The sequence below is a fragment of the Myotis lucifugus genome, unplaced genomic scaffold, assembly GCF_000147115.1.
Source record: "Myotis lucifugus unplaced genomic scaffold, Myoluc2.0 scaffold_297, whole genome shotgun sequence".
NCBI lineage: Eukaryota > Metazoa > Chordata > Mammalia > Chiroptera > Vespertilionidae > Myotis > Myotis lucifugus.
The window spans coordinates 272701-296831 of record NW_005871345.1 but is presented as its reverse complement, the minus strand read 5'-3'; the positions used below and the strand labels follow the sequence as shown (position 1 = coordinate 296831).

Sequence of the window (24131 nt, the reverse complement as noted above, 5' to 3'; positions counted from 1 at the left end):
TTTTCTGGATACAAAATTGAACCAACACCAGGAAGATGAAAAATCAGTCTCTGCCAAGTTAAGCAGGAGGGTGTCAGGCTTGTAAAACCAAACCTGGAGCCTACCTGCCGTCCTCCGAACAGCAGAAACCATCCCCTCTCCTATACCTTTCCGTAACCTAATTCTACTTTTAAAAAAAAGACATCTCTCCTAATTCCCACCTCCAATAAATATCCAGTCTAAATTATTCTCCACCCAGTTATTAAACTTTTTCACAAGCTCCATGGGGAAGATTTACCCTGAGACATAGTGAAGAGAATGGGGATTTTGGAAAGAGATAAAAAGGTACAAGGCAAAGTGGTCCCCGTATCAGAAAAAACATTCTGCTTCCTCTGCGACTCAGCGATGAAGAGGTAAAACATGGAGTTGGTATGAGGAAGAGTTTAAATATCTGTGAGACTAGGACATACTGAGATTCTTAGCTGCATTAAGGGTGGACTTGTGCTCAGAGAAAAGGAGAGGTGCAAGGCAGCTTTATATTCCAGGAAAAATGGTAGGACTAGGCCAGGGGTGGGGAACCTTTTTTCTGCCAAGGGCCATTAGGATATTTATAGCATCATTCTTGGGCCATACAAAATTATAAACTTAAAAATTAGCCTGCTATTTGGGTCATTTAATTAACTCACCCCTAATGCCTTGGCAGGACCAGACATTCCCTAAGCCTGAACTAGGGATGCACTGGAATCAAAATTCTTTACTCCGCCTTTCCAATCCTCCTATAGACGTGGGACTAAGGCGTAGCTCCCCTGTGGTATACTAAGGGAAAAGAAAAGCAGATGAGAACAAGAGCCTTGGCCCAGCCCATAGGTAAAGGACCAGATCCTTAGCACTCTTCATTGAAGCTAAGGCCTGAATTTCTGCTCATTCAGTCCCCACCTCACTTTGTGCCTTATGCTCATCCTCCCTGGTCCACCCTCAAAATATCCACCTTTCCCCCAACTTAAAAAACACAAAGCTTTTCAGTTCTTTGCCACAAGGTAATTTTTAAAATGTGGTTTCTTTGTTTAAACAGTTACTAAGTTGGTTCGTCTTTTAGTAAGACTGCCCCTCCCATAGCCCCCATTCAGTCCTGTATGATCACATCGTCTTCATCGCTGTCATCGTCCTCCTCCTCCTCCTCCTCTTCTTCATCATCTTCAGGCAGTTCTTCCTCCTCCTCTTCCTCCTCTTCATCTAGACAAACCACCACCTCAGCTGGCTTAGGTAAACGAGAATCAAACCAATCTAGTACCTGTTGGATGCTAAGCCTTGACGCCTCACTCAGTTGAGGGACATCGCTTTCCCGTAGCTGTTGGTGGGCTGCCCAGTACCTCTCCAAGGGCTGTATATCCGGTGGAGGTGGGGGCACTGGCAGAGGTGGTGTCTCAGCCCATTCATTCAAAGAGCGGGTTGAAGGCGATGGTGTGGGAATTGCTGGATCCTGGAAACTAGGGGCACCAGGTACTGCATTGTCCCGAAACCATTTTAGTTGCCCATGCTTCAAGGCATAGCGTGTGTCACCAAACCACTGAATAATCTCAGACCGAGGTAAACCAGTAATCTGTTCTAATTTATGGTAATCCTCACGCCGTGCCCATTGACACTGTAAAAAAAACGATTTGAGGATAGCCAACTGCTCTTTGGTTTTGCGCTTGGTCTTTCGCTGGCGTTGGGTATCAGGGGAAAGGTACTCTGCAGGGCCAATGCTGCCTAGCACTGAGTTAGGCCTTAGCCTCTGGGGCCAGGCTGGCTCCACATGGATGGGTAGAGCCTGCTCATTGGGTGACAGTGGCTGTGGGAGACAGCCCAGTGGCTGGGAGGGTTTAGAGGTGACTGTAATTCCATTAGCCAGTACCTGGAAAGAGGAAGAGGTAGAGGAAGAAGGAGTCACATTACATGCTGACCCCTGCTTATAACTACTGGCAAGTAATGAGATTGGTGGGGCTTTATCCCGGGCTTGTGGCTGGTGGACAGCCGTCGAGTGGTTCCAGGAAGCAGTGCCTAGGCCATGTGATTGGTCAGGACCCCTGCCTGCCTGCTCCTTAGAGAGATCACTGCTTTGAATATCCTGCCAAAATCCTGATTGGTGGGAGAATGCCCCACTGCCAGGTGCCATCAGAGGCTCCTTTGCTTTCTGGTGACTCATTGGCTCTGAGGGATCCTCAGGCTCTACCTTCAATCCTTTCATCTGGGCGGGCTCACTGAGAGTCAGGGGCACTATTCCAAGACTAACTTGTTCTGGAGGTGGCATTGGAGAAGGAGGCACCTCCTCTGGGGGCCGCCCTGCATGATGAGTAAAAGAGAGGAGAGATTTGAAATGGAGTTGGTCCCTGTGATATACCACTCGAGCTCGAGTCTCTTCTATTTCTTCGGATGACCAGCTGATGCCACAGCGGAGGCGCTGGGCCATGAACCAGGTCTTGACTTTTTCTATCTGCAGCCCATAGCGTAGACAGAGAAGGGCAATGTCTGCTAGGCTGGGATAGGGAAAGTAGCTGAAGGTTTGTAGCAGGTGTTCATTGCCGTCCAGCTCACTGGTCTGGGCTGCTTGGGTCCACACAAGCTGGAGCTCCTCGGAGATCGGAGGGAGGCAGATGAGCCCCGCGGGGGAGGTGTTAAGATTGCTGGCCTCTTTATTAGGAGGCATGCTGCTTTCTGATCTGTGCCCTTCAGAGATAGCTGTAAGCAGAGAAACAGCTCAGTCATTAGGGTTCCTCTTTTGGCCCACTGCTCAGTTTCTACCAAACAAAATGCTGTACTCTAAAACAATCAACTTTCTATGTGTACTGTGCTGTTTTGCTTTCAAGTGCTCTAACCATTTCTCATTTACTTTCATAACCCTATGAGTCAGAGCTGGCTAAAATTCCCATTATGTGTATGAAAAAAACCATAATTACCCAGTCACATGACTCCGTGAGTGTTTTCACCAAGAGGAAAATCTGTCTTTAGATGTCAAGGAAAACATCCTTATATAGCCTTTACCTTTCCAATACAAACTTACTTCACCACATTCATGGAACAAGAGTCACAAAATATAAAGACTCGACTACAAAAACTAGAGGAGCAGTAATCTCCTCTTGTTATAAACTCATTAGCTCCTAACAATTCATTATCTCTCGAATGTGGAGATAGGTTGGGAATACAACCTATATGAAAATCTAGAAGGTAGGACAGCACTGTTCCTCTGCCCAATCCCCCTTTCTTTCCCTTGTTGGTTGGGGAGGGGGGTAATAGATAGTGCCTTTAAACCCTAAAACCTGATAGCTTTAATTTTTTTTCTCAGTAGGATGAGAGATAGGTCAGGTATCTAGGATAAATGGGCTCACCCCACCCCCACCCCACTAGGGTAGAGAGAAGGGAATGTTTTCTTCCCCCAACTCATCCTTGGAACAAAGGTTATCCCCTCCCCTCCAGCCTTTGTCTCTTCCAACTGCTCAGTCTCTCTCCAGGGAGCCTAGAGAACCCCTCAGAATTTAACAGCCCCCTTCACACAGGGCGGAAGGCCTGCAGCTCTTAATCTCTTCTTCTCAGGCCCAGGTGGGCAGGTTCATAAACTGTAAGTAGGTCCTGCAAGCCACCCAGCAGCACCACTGGTTCTGAGTGGGGATTGCAGGAATAGCCCCGGACCAGGCTTCATTCCTGAAATACCTGCTGATGTATTTCCCCAGGATAATCCTGTTGACGGAATTTTAATTCAGCTCCCTGTGTGGGTCTCAGAGACATGTTAAAGATGGGACAGGATTCCTATGTAAGTGCTACAAGATGAATTGAGAAAAATCTCAAGTCCAGAAAGTTACAAATAGAGCAGCGTAATGAGGGATTTTATATGATGAACAGAAAAATCCAGAAGCATTTTAATGTCACCATTCCCTTTTAACAAGCAAAACTTAACTTTAGGTTCCATGCGGAACCTAAAGGCAATATATAGTGAAGAGAACCTTAAGAGGCAGTATGGCACAGTTGGTAGAAATATGATTCTTAAATAAGGCCAGTCTGCAGTTTGAACCCCAATTCTGTCACCAGCTGCATGCTCTTGGGCCAAAGTTACTGAACTTACATGAGTCTGTTTCCTCATGTGTAAAAAATGGAGACAGTGCTGGGTATATGTAAAGTTATCTATTTTTACTGAGTACCTGCTATGTGCTAAGGTATCATGTGTAGGCAGGGCCCAAACCAGCTGTTAGAGGTGGAAGTCTGGGGTGAAGGAAGTCTGGGGTGAAGCAAATTTGAGGTTAGTGGAGGCTCCACCACTTCCTAGGGTGCTGCTTGTACTTGGGCAAGTAATTTAACCCTCTAAGCCAGTGATGGCGAACCTCTGACACGCGAACTCATTTTTTTGGTTGATTTTTCTTTGTTAAATGGCATTTAAATATAAGTCTTTGTTTTACTATGGTTGCAAATATCAAAAAATTTCTATATGTGACACGGCACCAGAGTTAAGTTAGGGTTTTTCAAAATGCTGACACGCCGAGCTCAAAAGGTTCGCCATCACTGCTCTAAGCCTTATAACGCACAAGTTTAAGACTAAGTGAAAAAATGCACTTGACTATATACCTAGAACAAAGGCTCAATAAATAGCTGTATCATTACTTCAGCCTCATGGGGTGATTCCGATATAAGGTAATGATCCTCCTAGACAATATGGGAAGTGAGGCAAAAACTGAATTCTTTAAAATTAGTTTTCAATCTGTTTTTGCAGAGTCCAAACTTTAACAGGCACAAGAGGAAAATTATATGTGATTTTTTTTTACTTCTTATATTTTGAAAGTTGGTTATAACTCCAGAAAGGATTTTGCTGTTTTAAAAAAGTATAAAAATCACTGCTTTCGGAGAGTTGAATCCATAATTTGGATATAAATCCTTTTTGATTGCCAGCTGAATTGCCGGTGTGGTAGCTCTACCTTCACCCTCCAGATTCATCCCGGACATGGTTGAGTGGCCTGTGAGGAATTGCTTGCACAGTCAAGTCTAAACCCACAGGAACACCACCAAACTTAAGCTGGAGAATACTTTGATTGCAACACTTGACATCTACTTAACCTTATTTGTGTCCTGTTCTTTCTTTCTTTCTTTCTTTTTTTTATTCACCCTCACCCTTACAATCTTGTACCCTGTTCTTTAAGGACACAGTAACACTTTGGATCTGAGAAAAATGTAGCATAAAGAATAAATGTAGCATCTTCCAGTATGAGGATGAAGACTGCCACACAGGAAATAAGGCAGGCACAGCTATAAGCCTATAAGGAAGCATTCTGATTTCATTTATGTGGTTTGCTATCCTTCAGATTCTCATGGCATCGTCTTGATAGTTCAATGTAATAAGCAATAATGCAAATACCGTATTTGGTGTACTGTATACGTCCACTTTTCCAATTATGCAAAACACAAGTTACTGAAGACTTCCTAATACAGATGGTGGCTTAAATTAAGCCATAGCTGTTTAGCTGGGTATCTCCCTGGAAGAATCTGACTTTAAAATAAAAACTACAACTAGAGAGTGGTTCATGAGAATTAAAATCACTAATAAAAAAATAGAGTCAGGATATTGCCCTTCTTTCCTTTGGGCTTTCCATACCCCTGACAGATGGCAAAAAAGAATGAGCAGCTTTAAACTACCAGACTAGGCATTCACATAATCCTAGGGAAAAAAGATAGATGTTCAGAACTTTAGGCTTGAGCCTAGGCTTATGGTTAAAGCAAGAGACAGTCAGAAAGACTAGATATGATCCTGCTGAATTCCCTAAATCTTTATTCAGAGAAGTAGTACCGACTGAAATGTGTCTTGATGGTACAGTTTTAAGGGCCTTAGAGGACTTGTAGTGATACTCAACTTACGTGCTTCTCAACTTTTTAGATCCTGAAACTCTTTGCAAATCAGATAAAAGTTATGGGCACTCAGAAAGTTATGACTACTACTCCACCCCCAAATAAATATTCACAATTACACTTTATATATAATCTCAGGGGGTTCACTGGCTGCTCAGAAGTCCAGCTTTAGAACCTCTGTTTAATGTTCTCCCAACTTAATTAAGGCAATGGTGACAACTGCTTGAAGAGGAACAAACAGCTTGATGTGAATGAATGGAAAGAATGGATGGAAGACTCAAGAAAATTTAAGTAGGTATTGGTGATATTAGTTGGAGAGAGTGGAAGGGAGGGGCCTGGAGCCTGGTTTCATTGACCCACTGGATTATATGACCAATACCCATAGCGTACTGGATACTAGAGTCTGGTAGGCTACTGTCTAGTGTGCCAAAATCACCTGCTTTACTGCCCAGAATACTTGGGCCAGTTATGTGTGATTCCAAACCTGCTTATGCCATTGTTTTTCTATATTTATATAATAATGTAATTAAACACTACATAAACCAATGAAATATTAGTGCATTAAAAATGGTTCCTATGAAAGACAATACAAAAGAGTATACATTTTGAAAATTGTTGAATTGGGAGTAGGCAAGGCAACTGAAAGATTGGAGGGGCAGGGGACTTAAAACAATTTTTAAAAATCTCAAAAGGATTCTGCATTTAGCTTGCTTCAAAAAGTTTAAAATTCTCACTCCACTTTAAAGAAATCCAACCTGGCCCGTGGTGGCTCAGTGGTTGAGCCACTATGAACTAGAAGGTCAGGGTTTGATTCCTGGTCAGGGCACATGCCTGGGTTGCAGGCTCTATCTCCAGTGTGGGGCATGCAGGAGACAGCCAATCAATGATTCTCTCTCATCACTGATGTTTCTATTTCTCTCTTCCTCTCTGAAATCAATAAAAATATATTTTAAAGAAATCAAACCTGAAAATCACAGATGAAGAAGCAGGGGCTCCCATATCAGACTGCACACTAGAATTACCTGGGAAACTTAAAGCAGGGCACCCTCCTCATTTCGACTTAGTCTGGAGTGGGACCCAGGCATCAGTACTTCTAAAAAAGTTCTCGGAGTGCAGCCAGATTTGAGATTTGCTTGTATGTATTCCATAAAGTCCATTGAGAACTCCAATCAGCAGACTTACACAAAGAAAACTCGGGGGCTACCCCCAAAAGATTGGTGAAATGAACATACTTTTATTATTTTATCTTTTTAAATATATTTTTATTGATTTCAGAGAGGAAGGGGGAGAGAGAGAAAAAGAGAAACATTAATGATGAGAGAGAATCAGTGATCGGCTGCATCCTGCATGCCCCACACTGGGGACCGAGCCCACAACCCGGGCATGTGCCCCTGACCGGAATCGAACCCGGGACCCCTCAGTCCCCAGGCCAACGCTCTATCCACTGAGCCAAACCAGCTAGAATGAAATGAACATACTTTTAATGGCAATGCTTACATATATATGCATCATTTTAAAAATCCCAACTTGAACTGGCTTATATTTTTCCAATTACTGCCATTTACCTATCCTAATCATATAAGAGGACTTCACATGTATGGTGAAAAGTTCATATGATAAAAGACCTGGTCTGGGCCCACCTCACTAAACAGGTCTCAGCTTGAGTGTTCTTTCAGTTTACAAGTTTCAGACTAGGACGCAACACCAGGAACCTCTCTGAGGACTCGGGTTCTCACTTTCCTGGTAAGTTTTCTGAGTATGGCTGGGTAAGGGGTCAGAAGGGGCAGTTTCTCCTAAACCGTCCATTCCTAAAGGCCAATGCTCCCCAGAAGCAAGGCCAGCTTTCTGTATGTATGTTGAGGTCGCCAGGAGGTAGTCATGGGGAGGAGGGAGGCCTGGGGAGGAAACGTTTCTCCTATCCTCCATTTCACAGGCAGTTAAGGCTCCAAACTGGGTCAGAGAACAAAAAGTTGCTGGATTTGGGACGATGAGCCCCAGGGAGCCTGCGAGTCTCTATCCTCCCGTGGCCAAGGGCGTCCCAATCCAGCCTGCCTCCTCCCTACACACCCACTCACCCTCCCCCAGTTCCAACCGGGAACCGAAAAGTCCAAAAGATAAAGGAGAGACAACCCGGCGAGTTCGAAACTCGAATTCTGCCCCCCGCGCGGAGATAGGGCTCCGCAGGTCGGAGATCATACCGGGGGGCCGGGAGGGGAAGTCCGGGGGGGCTGGGGATCACTCACCGCGGTCCGGCCCGGGCGGCGGCTCCCAGCCTCGCACCATGGGCCGGGGGGCAAGGGCGAGAGGGCAGGGGGCCTCCGGGGTGGAAGTGGGGCTCCCGCCCGGCGCGGCCTGCTCCTAGCCCCCCGCGCGGAGGGTCGGGACCAGGAATGCCCTTCCCGCCCCGAGAGCGCGCCCCTCTAGCGCGGCCCTGCCGGAGCGCGTTGGGGCGGGGCGGGCCCAGGGGCGGTACCCAGGCGGCCCCAGCCCCGATTCGTGGACGCGGGCAGGCTGGCACCGGAGGGACACACTGGGCTGCCATTGGCTGCGTGGGTCTCGGCTGAAGTCGGCTATTGGCTGCGTGGGCCTCGGCCGGGGGCTATTGGTGCGCGGGGCAGGGAAGATGTCCTCCTCCGCGGCCAGGGTAGCTGCCCCCGCCCTCGACCCCGCGGCGCCGGACCTGCGGGTGCGCGGCCTCGCGCCGCCGGGATCCCCCGAGGCACTCGCGGCGCCTTGCGGGGCTGTCCACGCCGCCAGCAACCACTTCCCAGTTGCTTCCTCCGGACGGGTCCCTTTCAGCATCCCTTAGCCTGACGCACGAGCCGCGCCTGCCCAGCAAAGGGGCCAGCGGCCGCTGCAGCGTCACTGCAAACGCAGCGCCTGGAGCTACCGGGAACTTGCTCCCGAGACGGATCCGATGTCCTGCCACCCGGAAAGACGGGGGTGGTACCGGGAGCGCGGCACCTTTTGCTTCCCGGGTCCAGCTGGCACCAAACAGGTGTTCCCAACGAACTGCCGGAGGGCACCTCCCTGCGCGCAGTAAGGAAGACCTGGGGCTCTGCCTCATATTTGGGACCTTGGTTTCCGCCGTCAAAAAACAGCGACAATAAAATGGACTTCCCACCAATGCAGTATTTCACACACTCTGAACTTCTGGGCCAGAAGATTGCATAGTTAGGATACTCAGTTTTCTGAATAAAGCTCGGGAACAGTACTTTCTGAAGTGACTCTGGTTCTTATGCCGGTCTTTCAAAGAGTCTGTTTTGCCTGTTCAGGTCACTGAATAGCTGTTTTCTGTTCCTGGCCCTGTATTTGCCCCTGCCTCCCTGCTCTCCCTCTTTACATTTAGTAACAATCTCAACTAAGAGCCCCACCTCCTCCAAGTTAGTATTCCGCAGAAGCAGGGGAGTAAGCAACAGGAGACAGACAGGGTGGGGCCAAAGGAGGCTTACAGTTGTGAATACACAAAAGTGTTTTCTTGTATTGTTTATTAGTTGTATTATTTTCCATATGAACAACTGTAAACCTACTTTAGCCTCGCCCACACAAACACTCAGCTTTAGCGTTAAAAGCTTTTGATCCCTCAGGGTTTAAGTTAGGGCTGGCGGTATATACTGACCTCCTCAATCATGAAGGAAGGGAAAAGTGAAACATTTTAGGCTCCAGCAGCCCTCAGTTTTCAGTGCAGTGGTCATTTTCTTATAATCCAAACAATGAGACTTGTTTGGCTGGAAAGTCAGGCAAGAAGTGGGTAGGAATTTATTGCCTAACCCTGGAGGGTCCATTCAGTCACTCCGGGCATCACTAATCACAGGCTTGGAATTATGATGGGTGAAGAACTCAGCCATCTTTTTTGTCTCAGAAAGACACTAGTTCCCAGGAGCCAGGAGCAGAATCAAAGACAGATTTCGGAGAGGGAGAACCCAAGGAAAGAAGAAACTCCTCTGCCCCAGTTCTGAGTACAGGCTGACACCTCCCGCTTTTATGTGCATTTCACCCTAAAGCTTTAAATAGAAGATGGAGTTGACTGGCTTGGGGAATGGAAGAGAGGAAGAGGCTGACAATATCAGAAAAGTGAGGGTCCCACCTTTAGCAAGACAATAACCCTCCCAGCTCTTCCAGGGAACTAGTGCTGAAGAGTGGGGGTTCATCATGTCATCCTCAAGGTAGAAGTGTTAACCCCCGTCACCACTGGTAAAAATCCTCTCTCCCTTTGCATGGCTCAGACATTCCCAGGACTGACCAGAGGCACACTTACCCTCTAGCCTGGGAAGAGAAGTCTCACAGACTGCTTCCAAAGCACTGGAGGAGCCCCAGCAATGTGTTCGCATGGTCAAAGGTGTTTGTAAAATTTGGAAAACAAACAAAACCTTAAACTGTAATTGAGGCAGGAAAGTTAGAATAAAGCCTCAAGCTGTACCCCTCCCTTCCCATTTTTTGTCTTGGTCACAGACATAACCTTCACTGCCCACCTGTTTCTTCTCTTCCCCCTCACCAATTTCTTGTAATTGAGAGGACAAAAAAAGGGGGGGTGAATCACTATCTGGTAAGGAGGGGCAAGGACAAGCTGCGTTGGCAGTCACCCCATCAGCGTCAGAAGGAGAGGACCACCCTATCTACCCCTTGTCCATCTATATGTATAAGCCTAAGTGACCAGCCGACCGGCCGGTAGCTATGATGTGCACTGACCACCAGGGGGCAGATGCTCAAACAGGGGCTGCCGAGCTGCGGTGACTTGGCAGCTACAGGTCTCAGGTGACCCACCCAGAACCAGAGAGGAAGAAGGATTTTAACATTTGCAACAACATGGATGGAACTGGAGAGCATTATGCTAAGTGAAATAAGCCAGTTGGAGAAAGATAATATCACATGATCTCATTCATATGTGGGATATAATGATCAACATAATTTGATGAATAAGAATAGATTGATCTAGATACAGATAGTAGGGGAGTGGGGGGTTAGAGAGCAACTAAAGGACTTGTATGCATGCATATTAGCATAACCAATGGACACAGACACTGGGGCATTGGGGGCTTGCCCAGGGTGAGAATGGCTGGCAGGGGTGGGGGGTCAATTGGGGAAAAAGGAGACATATGTAAAACTTTAGACAATAAAAAAAATGTATATATCAATAATTACAGAAAAAAAAAAGAGAGGAGGGAGCCCAATTCTGGTGCAGCACCCGAGAACTGCCCTCTCACAATCCGGGACCCTTCGGGGGATGTCAGAGAGCCAGTTTTGGCCCAATCCCCACAGGCCAGGCCGAGGGACCCCACCGGTGCACGAATCCATGCACGGGGCCTCTATATATATTGTCCATCCAACCGGTAGCTATGACATGCACTAACCACCAGGAGCTGCCATGACATGCACTGACCATTTAAAAATAAACGGGCACCACAGACCTGGCACCAACAAACCAATGCTTGGCTTCCTACAGGCCTTGCCACCACCCTGGAGCGACGCCCCACCAAATCACAGCCAACGCTGCCAAGACCCCATGATGCAAAATTCAGCCCACAACCCAGCCCAGCCCGGAAACAGTGGCTGTGGGTGTTGGGTAATGATGTCACATAGCAGTGCCTGCCTTCCTCTCCCTAGCAACTAGCCTTCTTGGAGTTTCTTTAGCCCAGGAATCCAACATGTTTTATAGCCAGGTGCATTTTATAATTTAACCAAATGTTTGTGATGCGTTTTCCCATGCCTCATCTCATTTGATCCTCACAGAAGTCCTGGAGTAGGTAGATAGGAGACTTGGTGGAATCCTATTTTCTTTTCATTAGCCGGAAAATGGAGATTTAGAAAGCTTAGAAATTTTATCCAACTGAAAAGAAGTAAGAAATGGTGGACCTTAAAAATGACTTCAGGTTTTCTCACTGCACAGAATATAGTCAAACACTGCTGCAGTTAAATATTTTACCCTTTGTTCTCCCTGCTTCGTGTTGATATTTACTGCTGTGTTGCTGACAATTGCCTGAAAGAGAAGTTGGGGTACTTCACTGGGCTGGAAAAAGTTTAGCTAAATCAGAAAGCAGGTCTAATTAAGCAAGTTTATTCTATACTAGTGGCCCGGTGCAGGAATTCGTGCACATTGAAAGGAAATTAATTAGAATATTTTAATATCGCTATTCGCCCTTTCTCTATAATAGAAGTGTGAACCAAATTCATGATTGACAATGACAGATGGAAACACACGAGTGCGACTGGCACCAGCGAGAGCTCTATATGTATCGCACATGTGCGAGTCAACTTAGCCTTTTATATATACAGAATAAACTTGCTTAATTAGACCTGCTTTTGGATTTAGCTAAACTTTTTCCAGCCCAATGAAGCATCCCAACTTCTCTTTCAGGTAATTGTCAGCAACACAGCAGTAAATATCAACACGAAGCACACTGTTATTGTAGATCATGCAGGGAGAACAAAGGGTGAAATATTTAACTGCAGCAGTGTTTGACTACATTCTGCGCAGTGAGAAAACCTGAAGTCATTTTTAAGGTCCACCATTTCTTACTTCTTTTCAGTTGGGTAAAATTTCTAAGCTTTCTAAATCTCCATTTTCCGGCTAATGAAAAGAAAATAGTATTCTATTGAGTCTCCTATCTACCTACTCCAGGACTTCTGTGAAGATCTAATGAGATGAGGCACAGGAAAACGCTTCACAGACATTTGGTTACAGTGTAAAGTGTTTCTACCTGGCTATAAAGCAAGTCGTCATAGCGACCAGGCAGAAGGTGGGAAGGACACTTAGCATATAGGCTAAGTTGACTCACGCATGTTCGACACATATAAAGTTCTCACTGGCGCCAATTATGTGTGTGTTTCAATCTGTCATTGTCGATCGTGAATTTGGTTGACCAATTATAAAGGGGGAATACCAGTATTTAAATATTTCTTCTAATTAATTCCCTTTCAATGTGCACGAATCCATGCACCAGGACACTAGTATTTAATAGAACCCTTCCATGAAGCCCGGCTGGGGCTGGCTGGTGTGGTTCAGTGAATTGAGTGTCCTTCCATGCACCAAGAGGTCACGGATAGATTGATTCCCGGTCAGGGCACATATCTGGATTTCAGACTTACTCCCAGTAGGAAGCAGCCTATCAATGTTTCTCTCTCTCTCCCTTCCTTTCTACCTAATAATATATATTTTTAAATCTATTATTTTAAAAAAACCCAAAAACTCCCACCAAGACTCCATTGGGACATTTCGTTCTCTGAGGTCACCTGCTCTCACTTCTCAGTGCACACTATCACATGAAGAAATGTATGCTTTGCTAAATGTAACACTTGAATTATTTCTTCTCCTGTGACAAGAACCTGGACCCCATATCAGCTTGAGGATTCCCTGGGTGCCTGCCAGCATAACGATTGGTTAAGATTGATATCTCTTTCCTTTGACTTTCCTTCCACCATACTTTGCATTCCATCAGGTATAAGTGGAAGGGCCTTGGGCATTTGGGGATTGGCTAAATTGCTAGGGATACATTTAGTTTGGGTTTTTTAGGGTCACATCTGTGGTTTGCAATTACTTCTGTGAGTAAATAGTAGGTATAGTGTTCTGGCTTGAATTGTGTCCCCCTCCCCCAAAATTCTTATGTTAAAGTCCTAACTCCCAGTACCTCATAATGTTTTCAGAGATAAGGTCTATAAAGAGGTAATTAAGTTAAAATGAGGTCTGAGGGGAGTCCTAAACCAACATGACCACTGTCCTTATGATAAGAAATTCGGACACAAACATGCACATAGGAAAGACCATGTGAAGACATATTAAGAAAATAGCCACCTATAAGCGAAGGACAGAGGAACTTCAATGAAACCAACCCTGCTGACACCTTGATCTCAAACTTCTAGAATTGAATTTCTGTTAAGTCACCCAGTCTGTAGTATTGTTACGGCAGCCCTAGAAAACTAATACATACAGCTTCCAGGAATACTCCTAATGTCAACAATTCTGGAACACAGGCTGACGCCACAGAGGGACCCTAGGCCGTAAGCCATGGCGTGAAGCCCTGGAAAGCCCCCACCTACCTCTCCTTGGATGTCTGCTCCTCATGCTGACTCCTCTTCAGCATATGTAGTTTCACTTATAACGTACCAGAGTGGATACTCCGCAGTGACATCACAGTTTGGCTATTATGATGTAACGAGGAGGCATCTGATTATTCTCACACTAGAGCTTTATGGGTAACTGGATTTTTCGTCCTTCAGGTGATGTGGAGACAGTACTACACTAGAACTTGACATTTTTCAAGGATGCCTCCCTTTAACATCGATTTCTGTCGCTCCATTCTGTTTTAGACAGAGGCCCTTGCTTTTCCTCCCTCTCATATTTCTCATCTTTGGCTTTAGGGTTTCCCTTGGTAGGGAAAAGGGCTTTGCTCTTCTCTCCAGTGCTTAAAGAGCAGGATATAACTTGGATTGTCCCCTTATGGAAAACATCCTCCACCCAAGGGGAAACACGGGACTTCTACCCAAGCTCCCTTTAACTGCACCAGCAGCTGGTGCTACCTGCCAGGAAACTAAAGCACTGGGCCCTGATAACTTTTATCACTGCTCCAATGGTGGTGGGATCGTTTACTAGGGAGTCATATACCTGGGTGCCCAACTCCTTCCCACCCAACTTTTGCATAGGCAGAGGGCTCTAGTAGACAGGGAATAGGACTTTTACGAAATGAGATGACCAGGAAACTTGCCTCTGGGTCTCTTGCTGTTCTGGCCAAAAAACAAACAATACTTCTCAATATCTGATGATATATTCTTTTCATATTTCAACTTTATTTCAAACATGAGGTCTTTTATCCAGAGGGAGAGCTGGTGCAGGAGGAAGCTGCAGTGAGGCACAATACTAGTGGGTTTGGGGCCCAGTGACGAGGGCTGCACTATGAAGGGCTGGGAAGACGCTGGGCCCGATGAGAACAGTAGTTTGTGGTGAATTCACAGGGCAAACTTTCCTTTCCTATCCAGGTTAGCTACTCAATGGGTAGATTATGCAATCTTTGTAGCAACTTTAGTGATATCAGCAAAAGAAGTGCCACAGATGGGGACACAGAGAAAACTATCAGTTCCTCTTGTTTCTCTTTATGCCTGGATGGGGAAGAGAATGGAAACTAGTAGCAGAAAATGAAACATTTCTGATATCCCTTGCCATGAAAAACTGTGGGTCTGATTGTGCAGAAGCCTGTTTCAAAGCCTGGGAATAGGATGTAGTCAAGAGGCCTGGGTTTAAGCCCCATCTTGAGCTGTACTAAAAAAAAAAAAAAATTCTTTGACCCTGCGGGAGTCACTTTTCATCTCTGGACCCATGTCCCCATCTGTATAGGAGCCAGGACCCAATGATCTCTAAAGACAAGCCTTTTTTCACAGGACTCTGATTCTATGACCCATGGAATACAAGGATCCAGAGGAGCTCCAGAGAAACACAGGAGTTAGAAGCAAGGAATGTGGGAGTTAGATTGGAAAGCTGAGGAATTAGGGCTTATTATGAAGAGAAATGATGACCTACATTCGTAACGATAAAGAAGGAAGGCTATGAGACATCTGACGTCTGGATGAGAGAAAAAGGCAACAGTGTTCCTGCTGTGTTGCTTCAAGGACCCAAGCCCCTGACTTTGGTAATAGTTTCTCTTCTGGCACTTTCTAGTCCACGGCTGATATATTATACTGTAAATTGCTCCTGTTCACATAGTCATCAACCTTGCGGTGGTTCTCAACCTTCCTAATGACGCGACCCTTTAATACAGTTCCTCATGTTGTGGTGACCCCCAACCATAAAATTATTTTCGTTGCTACTTCATAACTGTAATGTTGCTACTGTTATGAATCGTAATGTAAATATCTGATATGCAGGATGTGTTTTCATTGTTCGCGACCCACAGGTTGAGAACCGCTGCTTTAGAGGAAAGTCCCCACCACAATGCCTAACACTCATAGTGTTTCCTGAGTCGTAGCAGCTTACCCCCAGGCCCTGGGGCAGCTCTATATGGGAAGAACCTGAAGACTAGTGTGCTGGGTCTATAAAGCTGAGAATGGGGCCAGTAACTTCTTACAAACAATGGATTACCCTTGGTTCCCTGCGCCCAACCAGCTTGCATTTATCCACTAATACCAGGACTCTGAGAGAGGGCCCAAGCACACAGAACATCCAGCAATGTCTTCATCAGGGATCCTTCTAGCAGCAAGTTTAGGCAACTGGCCTGTTCAAAGCTAGTGGTAGGAGTGTAAAAGGGTGTGGCACACCAACAGGTATGGAGGGTTGGCTAGGATCAGGGGAGAATCCCATGGCATGGGTTCAAATGGATTCCAAGTTCTCTAGCAGGCAGGTGGGTTAGTCCCTTGCTGATCCCGCAGAGCTGGGACACTAGCATAGGAGACAGCAGCATGCTCCTGGAAGGAGATGAAATGTGGGACCCTCAGTGCTTTGCCTTCTCCAAGCCAGTTCAGGAGACTGAGAGGATGGGAAGGCAAAGCACAATTAGAAACCGCATTTTTTTTCCTAATAAGAAAAAATTGTTTTTAAAGGAAAAAGTATAACATCACAATTAGGCACAGAGGCTCTGGAGATTTCCTGGGTTCATAATCCTAGCTCTGCATTCACTACCTATGTAATCTTGAACAAATTACTGTTTTAGAGTTTCCTATCTCTAAAACAGGGTAATATTATAATGCATGCAAGACACCAGATTTTAGTGGATAAGTAAATGTGTACTATTACAATTGTTAATACAACATAACAGTAATGCATACATGTTAAGCAAGAGATTACTACACACTGAGCCTCAACCCAATCTCCCTCTCCCTTATCCTCCCTTGGGCTCTTCACTGATGACTAATAAGTGCATTGGTTGGTGGCTTCCAGTACAGTTTCTCTCTTCACTCTGCTGGAACTTTGGCCTGAAGATGATCCATAAGGTGCATGAAATTTTTTTCTTCACCAGAAGGATGATGTTTAAAGGGGCATTTGTTTGAGGAATGACTCAGGGTCCCTCTCTTTCAGCCATCTTTCTTCAAAGGATTAAGGCTTTAGACGGGAGGGGCATGGTAAAAAGCCCTATACTGTATTCCAAATGCAGGTACAGGTACATGCCCATGCACTCTCTCCCTTACTGACAAGGAAAAGGGGGCTGCGGGGAATTTTCTTTGAGAAATCAGTAAGAGATAGAAAAGGGGACGGGAACTGGTTACCTGGGAGCTCCTTGTTCATCTGCATCAGGAACTGCTTCTTTTCACTCTTCTCCCTTCTAGAAGACTGTCAAGAAAGAGCCTGAGGGAGGAAGGTGGGTCAACCATGGTCTTGGAGAAAAAGTAGGTTTTCCACCCCTTCTGTAGGGAGAAGGAATAGCACAGGTGAATAAGGATGAGAGGGAGACAAATGGAAATAGAGATAATGAAGGCAGATGCCCTGTATGCTAAAAGAAAAGTGAAAGTGATGAGGAAGTGACAGGAAAAAAGAAAAGCAAAGGGCTTAGGAACAGAGTAAGAGGAAAAGAAAAATAACCAGCAGAGGTTAACCAGGAAAAATATAAGGCATAAACATGAGTGGGCCAAAGTCCAGCTCTCCTACTTCACTTGCTCAAAATATGGAGCAGACTGCCATCTTCTGGAGCCATTTAATTTTCAAGTTGTTTTGATTCTTAATTTGAAATGCTCTCCCTTTCTTATGCCCATAATCCTTTCTCCTCAAGCGAGCCCCCAATGTTGTTTCTTTTCATCTTTGGGACCTCCAAGCATCACTTTCCCCAAGAGAGATGCACCTCTTCAAAGCTATCTCAGAGAACCCAGGCTGGGGCCAGAGCAAAAAGCAAGGGCAGAGGATGGGCTGTGGTTTGAGAGGCTGAATACTGAGGTTGCAGGCTGGTTTGGGGATGTTTCCTGGGCTGTGGAGGACCTATCCTCAGCCCCAATCAGATGCTAGGGGCTCTGTGTGTTCTGAACTGTAGCTCTCCAACTGTAGGTTGGAGAATGTGGCTCCTCATCTATACTGTGCCACTCACAGATCATAAAATGTCAAAGCAAGGTAATGTCAAAGTAAGAGATCACCTAACCCAAATCCAATTTCCCAAGGAGGAACCTGGGCCTCGGAGAGGTGAAGGAACCTGTCCAAAGTTATACAGCTAGTCAGTGACTTCCTTGTCTTCTGAAGCAGAAGCAGATTAGTGATTCTTGGGATTCACTGTCCCTTGACAAGTACAGTCCATAAAGTGCTTATAGGTCATTAGAAGGCACCCCAGAAAGGTAAAGCGGGCATTTCCCGGGAAGCCCCTGAGTGTATCAGCCCTTTAGGCGCTGCATGATTTGGCGGCAAGGACAGGCCTGGAGTTGGTTTTGCCTTCATTTTAACCCCGAGGGCTGTCAGGAGGCTGGAGGAAGGGGCTCTGACTGCTTCCTGCCATCACTCTCCAGCCAATTCTGAGACTGAAGCCAGGGACAAGCAGGAGTGACAAGGGAATCCCATCATGATGCCAGGGTCAGGGAGCAATGGCCAAGTTCCTAGAACTTTAACAAGGCAATTACGGCTGAATTAAAGCTGGGTTGGGCAGGGTTGGGGGACCTGAGGTGGCAAACTTGGGGGGGGAAAGGGAATGAGTCAGATGACTTCATACAAAATACGTCCTCAATCCCAGAGAGGTACCTTAACCTTTGACTGCTTAGGCCCGACAAACTCTCCCAGCGCCCACTCACGGAAGAGAACGTCATCAGCATCACTATTGTTTTGCTTTTTTTCTAATGCTTTCAGCACCCTTTGCGGGCTCCTTTCCTTAATGCCTTGGGTTCCTTTTACTCACATCCAGCTGGTGTTTTGCACCCTATCTCCCCAACTTTGATTCTTCCCACTTCCGCACCCCTTTGATTTCTTCCCCACTTGACTCCCTTGGACAACTCCCCGCCAAACTCGGCTCCCCCCGCTCCTCCCCGCCAAATCTTCGGGCTCCCCCAGCCCCCGGGTGCCTTCGCAGTCGGCCGCAGGCGTCTCAAATAAAGTGGATCCAGCCCTGAGGCTCCGGGGTTCCACCGCTGCCGGGGTGCTCGGGCCCACGTAGAGCATAGTCACGGCCGCCGTTGTTGTCCCAGAACTCGTGGCCCGTCACGCGGTAGCGCAGGGCGAAAAGCAGGGCGCCCCCGAGGGGAGGCGCGGGCAGGCGGAAAGCGAAGCGGTCGGCGCGCGGAGGGGGCGGGGCCGGGCCGGTGTAGGAGGCGGGCGCCTCGCGGTGGCTCCGCCAGCCGTCGGCGCTCCAGCGCACGCTCACGCGCTTCTCGTAGGCCAGGTCCAGCACCCGCGCGCTCCCCGCCACGCCCAGGGGCCCCGCCTCGGCGCGCTCCAGGCAGATGCGCTGCGCCTGCAAACGGGCGGCGAAGCCGGGTTCGCGGGCGGGCTCCAGGGCGGCGCGCGCCTCCTGGGGACGAAAGAGGGAGAGGGAGGACGAGCCTCGGAGAAGAGGGGGCAGAGACCGGGGTGGGGGCAGGGCGAGGGACTGGACCCACCCGAGCCCGACCCCGGGTCCCAGCGGTCAGAGCGCGGCCCAGCGGCAAAAGTAGCCTAGAGCCCCCCATCAAAAGGGAAGCGCCAGAGCCAGCCCGCGCTTGCGGGTGAAGATGGGTCTTCCTCGCTAAGTCCACTCCCCCACGCGGACGCGGGGATGGGGAGGTCCCGGAGGAGAGGCGAGCCTCTGCAGCCTACCTGAAGGCCGCGGGCGCGGGGCTGACACGGCGCGAAGTGGCGGAGGGCGTCCCTCTGCAGCTGGACATGCACGTGGCGGGGCACCCGGGGCAGCTCTCCCGGGCGGAAGCGGCGCACGGCGGCCAGCTCGAGCCCCAGCGCGTCGGCGAAACGCACTCTCTTGCGGGTGTCGGGGCTGCGGCTCCGGGACGCCCGGGCCCCGCCGCCTCCGGCGGGTGCCGAGCGAGCCCTGCGGCCCCGACTCGAAGCCTGAGCGCGGGATCGGGCCCCGAGGCGAGTCCCGCCCTCTCCTGGCTCCTCCTCCGGCTCCTCCTCCAGGCTGGGCCGCTGGCTGCGGTAGTAGGCTCGCTCCGTTAGCGAGGCGATGAAGCTCAGGTTGCGGGGGATGTCCGTGCGGGGGGGCCGCTCGCGAGACATAGCATCGCCCGCCCCGCAGGCCCCGCCCGCAGCGCCGCCGCGTTACCCTCCGGCCCAATGGCTAAAGCCGCCGGGCCCGCTTCAGCCGCCTGCTTTAGCCGTCCCTCCTTGCAGGATCCTCTCCCTCCCGTAATTCTGCCTCGGTTCCGTGACTACCTTTCCCTCCCTCTGGCCGGCAGCTCCCAGAGTTTTAGACGGTCACCTCCCATCTTCTGCAAGCTGTCGGCTCTGAGCGTGCGCTCAGCCGCACACCCTCCGGTCTCCCGGCCTTCCCGGCCCCGGACCCGCCCACAGCCCTCTGACAGGTGGCTCCCCATCTGTCTTCGGTGCCGCTGCTGCAAGCTGCATCAGGGGGCGGGGACTCCACCCTTTCGGTCCTGAGTAAGACCACTTTGCCTTTTTTTTTTTTTTTTTTTTTTTTTATGGCCTCAACCTTGCTGGAAGAGTTACCGCAGAATGTAAAGAGTAACGCTTTCTTTTCTTGCAGGGGAGGTCCAAAACGCGCAGCGTGTGGCTTTTTCTTAAGGGCTTACCGTTTTCGTTTCTAAACCCTAGGCTTCAGGTTTGGGAGCGGTTTGGCGGTGGGTGCAAAGAAGGGAAGGTCATGAAACTAGGTGGTGTCCCCAATAGAAGCTGAGATGTGCTCACAAGAGTGGGTGGCCCATTGGAAAGAGCTCTGAACTGAGAGTTGTAGAAAGACATAGCTTATGGTTTCACCTCTGGTGCTATTTAGCTGCGTGACCTGGAGCAAGGCACAACTTCTCTAGACTTAAGAGTTATCATCCTTTAAAAAAGTGGATTAGAGTTCAGATCTCTAACCGGACTGTAAGCCCTTTGATGATAGAGGCTGTATCTGATTCATAGTCAGTTTCATCACAGACTAGGCCCTCAAATTATTGCATGAGTAAGCACACTACTCTCTTGGAGCTGAGACTGTGGGATTCTAGTTCCAATGGGAGGTTCCAAAAAGCAGAGCTGGCATTTTTCTTCATTTTTTTCTTTGTTAGTGAAAAAGGCATGTGAAGTTTTATTTGTTTTCTAACTTACCTACTGATCTTATATAGCATTTACAGTATGCTAGGTATGGTTGTAAAAATTTTAAAAACATTGACTCATATACAGCCATCACAGGAACAGGGAGTATTACTATAGCAATTTTATAGATGAGAAAATCAATGGAAAGAGGGGCTAGGACTTTTGCCCAGGATTACATAGATAATAATTGGGGAGCTGGGATTAGAATCTCAGCAGTCTGGCTCTAAAGTCCACTCTCTTATCTAATTGGTTATATAAGATTAAAACATTTAATGGTCATAGCTAACATCTCCAGACTACTGAAATATGGGGACTCTTATAATAGAAATGGAATCTCTAAATTTAAAACAGCAGGAGAGTTTATAAAGTCACTAGTAGCCCTAACTGGCTCAGTGGATAGAGCGTCAGCCTGCGGACTCAAGGGTCCCAGGTTCGATTCTGGTCAAGGGCATGTACCTGGGTTGCGGGCACATCCCCAGTGGGGGGTGTGCAGGAGGCAGCTGGTCAATGTTTCTCCCTCGTCGATGTTTCTAACTCTCTATCCCTCCCCCTTCCTCTCTGTAAAAAAATCAATAAAATATATATATTAAAAAAAAAGTCACTAGTGACTATGTTGGAAATAAACAGAGACATATACTACCTTAACATTGTACAATTTATTCCTGTTTGCATTTTAACTCCAGCCATGCTACTGTAATAACCACAGCAATGCTATTTAGCCAAGACTAATTTTTAAAGTGATACTGAGTTTTCTTTTCTTATTTAATACATATGTATATAAACCCATGGACATATCTTTTTATATATCATGGTGGTGTAAAATAATCTTTCACTAATTTGTATTACAGTCAACCAATTTAAAACTGTCTTCCTTGCTCTGGTGAAATATATCATTAACAGAATAATGTTCAAGATTAGCCTATATGGCCTGAGATTTTCTGGTAAAAGCTCTGTTGCATTGTCTACAGTTTGAGCTGCCATTCCTTGGCTCTGTGGTATTAGTCTGAGAAGATACTTGAAATACATAGCTTTGAACCCAATATAATTTGTGTTGGTCCAGGAGCTCTGTACTCCTGGCTGCTCAGACTGACACTGAACCTTTATTCCAAATAAGCCTTTGTGTCTTAAATAGCCACTGCAGTTATCTTTAAACATCTGACTAGGTCTGCTTGATAACTGGCCAGAGGCATTGAGTGATTCATTCAGTCAACATTTACAGAGGGTCTATTAGGCTATGAGGACATAAAAGTGAATACAATTCAGTTCCTGCTCTCAAAGAGCTTATAAATAAATGTGTTGAAGACAGAAATATATTTGGATCCTGAGACTTAAAAATGTTTTATTTCAAGCAAATGTCTTAGAAGAAATCAGGATTGGAAATGAAGGACTGGATTAGGTTATTCTCAGAAGAAGGAAACAATGTTGCTGGAAGCAGCTGGAAAGATCAGCCCAAGAGTAAAGAAAAAGTGAGGTTGGTTGAAAGAATCCTATATAATAAAGGCTAATGTGCAAATCGACCAAAAGGCGAAAACGACCGGTTGCTATGATGCGCACTGACCACCAGGGGGCAGACACTCAATGTAGGAGCTGCCCCGGGTGGTCAGTGCGCTCCCACAGGGGGAGCACTGCTCAGCCAGAAGCCAGGCTCATGGCTGGTCCCACAGGGGGAGCACTGCTCAGCCAGAAGCCAGGCTCATGGCTGGCGAGCACAACGGTGGTGGTGGGAGCCTCTCCCACCTCTGCAGCAGCGCTAAGGATGTCCAACAGCATTTGGACATTCCCCCCAAGGGCTCCCAGACTGCGAGAGGGTGCAGGCCGGGCTGAGGGGACCTCCCCCCAAGTGCACGAATTTCATGCACTGGGCCTCTAGTATAGTCATAAAGGAGTGGAATGGGCTGTGTGTTCAGAATGCAGGAGAGAACTGAGTTTGGGCTTGTAAATGGCATGGCTTCAGTTTGGACTTGTAAATGGCATGGTAACACACTGATGACCTGAAGCGAAGAGGGACCTTGAAGCAATACAGTGTTAAGACAAGCTTTTAAGACAGAGTTAGATTGAATCCCAGCTTCTCAGTATGTGACTTTGGGCACATTACTTAACCTCTCCAAGCCTCACTTTCCTCATCCATTGAATGAGGATAAAACAGAATAAGGATTGGTGTGAGAATAAAATATCATGCATGTAAAGAAAGCACTTAGCACCTAAAAAGTCCTCAACATGTGTGAGTTGTTAATATGACTGTTAAAGAAAAGACCTTGTTTGTCCAGTGACCATAGGGGTAGATGGTGATACCAAGGCTTGGATTGAAGGTAGAAGCAAAGGGAACTGGCAGGACAGGAGAACTGGGTTACCTCTTTATGGCCTTTGGTTGGGGATCTCTCCAAATGGAGCTGAAGGAAGTGCCAGCTGCAAAAGCTGGTGGGCCCATCAGCATGCCTGAGAATGCCCTAGTGTGGATCAGCTGTGGTCAAACAGCTTCACAACCTGTGAACTGCCTTGTATAAATGTACTGCCATGTATAATAATAGACATACGTATATATGCACATATATGGAATCTGAAAGGATAAACATTAACCTTAATTGGCAATTTCCAGGAAGGGAGGAGGAACTGTGGGAGGGGAAGAGGGAGATTGAGAACTTGTATTTTTTTTCCCCCTTTATACCTCTATGACTTTTTCATAATGAAAATGAGTTTATATGTTGGGTAAAAAGAATTAAAAAGAAAACCAATATGCTTACAAAAAGAAGAAAGAAGGTGAAAAGTTACCTGCAGAAATTGCTTGCGATCCAAGTCCTGGCTCCCTGGTGCCTGGTTAAAGCCACAGCCTACAACAGAGCACTGGGTTAAAGGTCCTGAAGAAAAGAGGAAGCGAAATGTTTGGTGTCCATGTTGTGTGTGCCAGTTCCACAGGGCAAGGCATCTAGCAGGCAGTTCCCACTGGTATGGGAACTTCTTTTCCAGGCACCCACTCCAAGGCCCGAAAAGTTCAACAAGTACATGGAACATCGGAGATCTTCTGTAAATGCTGAATTTACTCCGAGGTTTGCTGCCGCCCATACAGCTTCTCTGGGCAGCCTCCAGAGACAGGAGCCCAGCCCAGCCCGCAGTGCCCTCTCCGCCCTGCTCTTCTGGGCCGCCAGCAGCCCTCTCT

At 47.3% G+C, this 24131-nt stretch overlaps 1 protein-coding gene across 8 annotated transcripts; it reads right to left on the bottom strand.

Moving 5' to 3' along the window:
- Positions 1 to 995: 995 nt before the first annotated feature.
- On the bottom strand, positions 996 to 24126 carry LOC102419126 (protein phosphatase 1 regulatory subunit 3E). 8 transcript variants are annotated; one of them, XR_002831989.1, is made up of 4 exons: positions 19526 to 20933; positions 18796 to 19241; positions 17032 to 17169; positions 14594 to 16294 (listed from the first exon to the last, which is right to left on the bottom strand). XR_002831989.1 is itself a non-coding variant. In XM_023763659.1 (3 exons), the coding sequence occupies exons 2-3, from the start codon at positions 17054 to 17056 to the stop codon at positions 1103 to 1105; spliced, it is 1620 nt and encodes a 539-aa protein (XP_023619427.1). In that variant the 5' UTR covers positions 17057 to 17169; positions 23747 to 24126; the 3' UTR covers positions 996 to 1102. The 8 variants fall into 8 exon arrangements, 5 of the variants coding, with proteins under 5 accessions (XP_023619427.1, XP_023619426.1, XP_023619425.1 ...); XR_001350477.2 differs by having other exon boundaries at positions 14594 to 16233; XR_001350479.2 differs by having other exon boundaries at positions 14594 to 14934.
- Between the last annotated feature and the right edge of the window lie 5 nt (positions 24127 to 24131).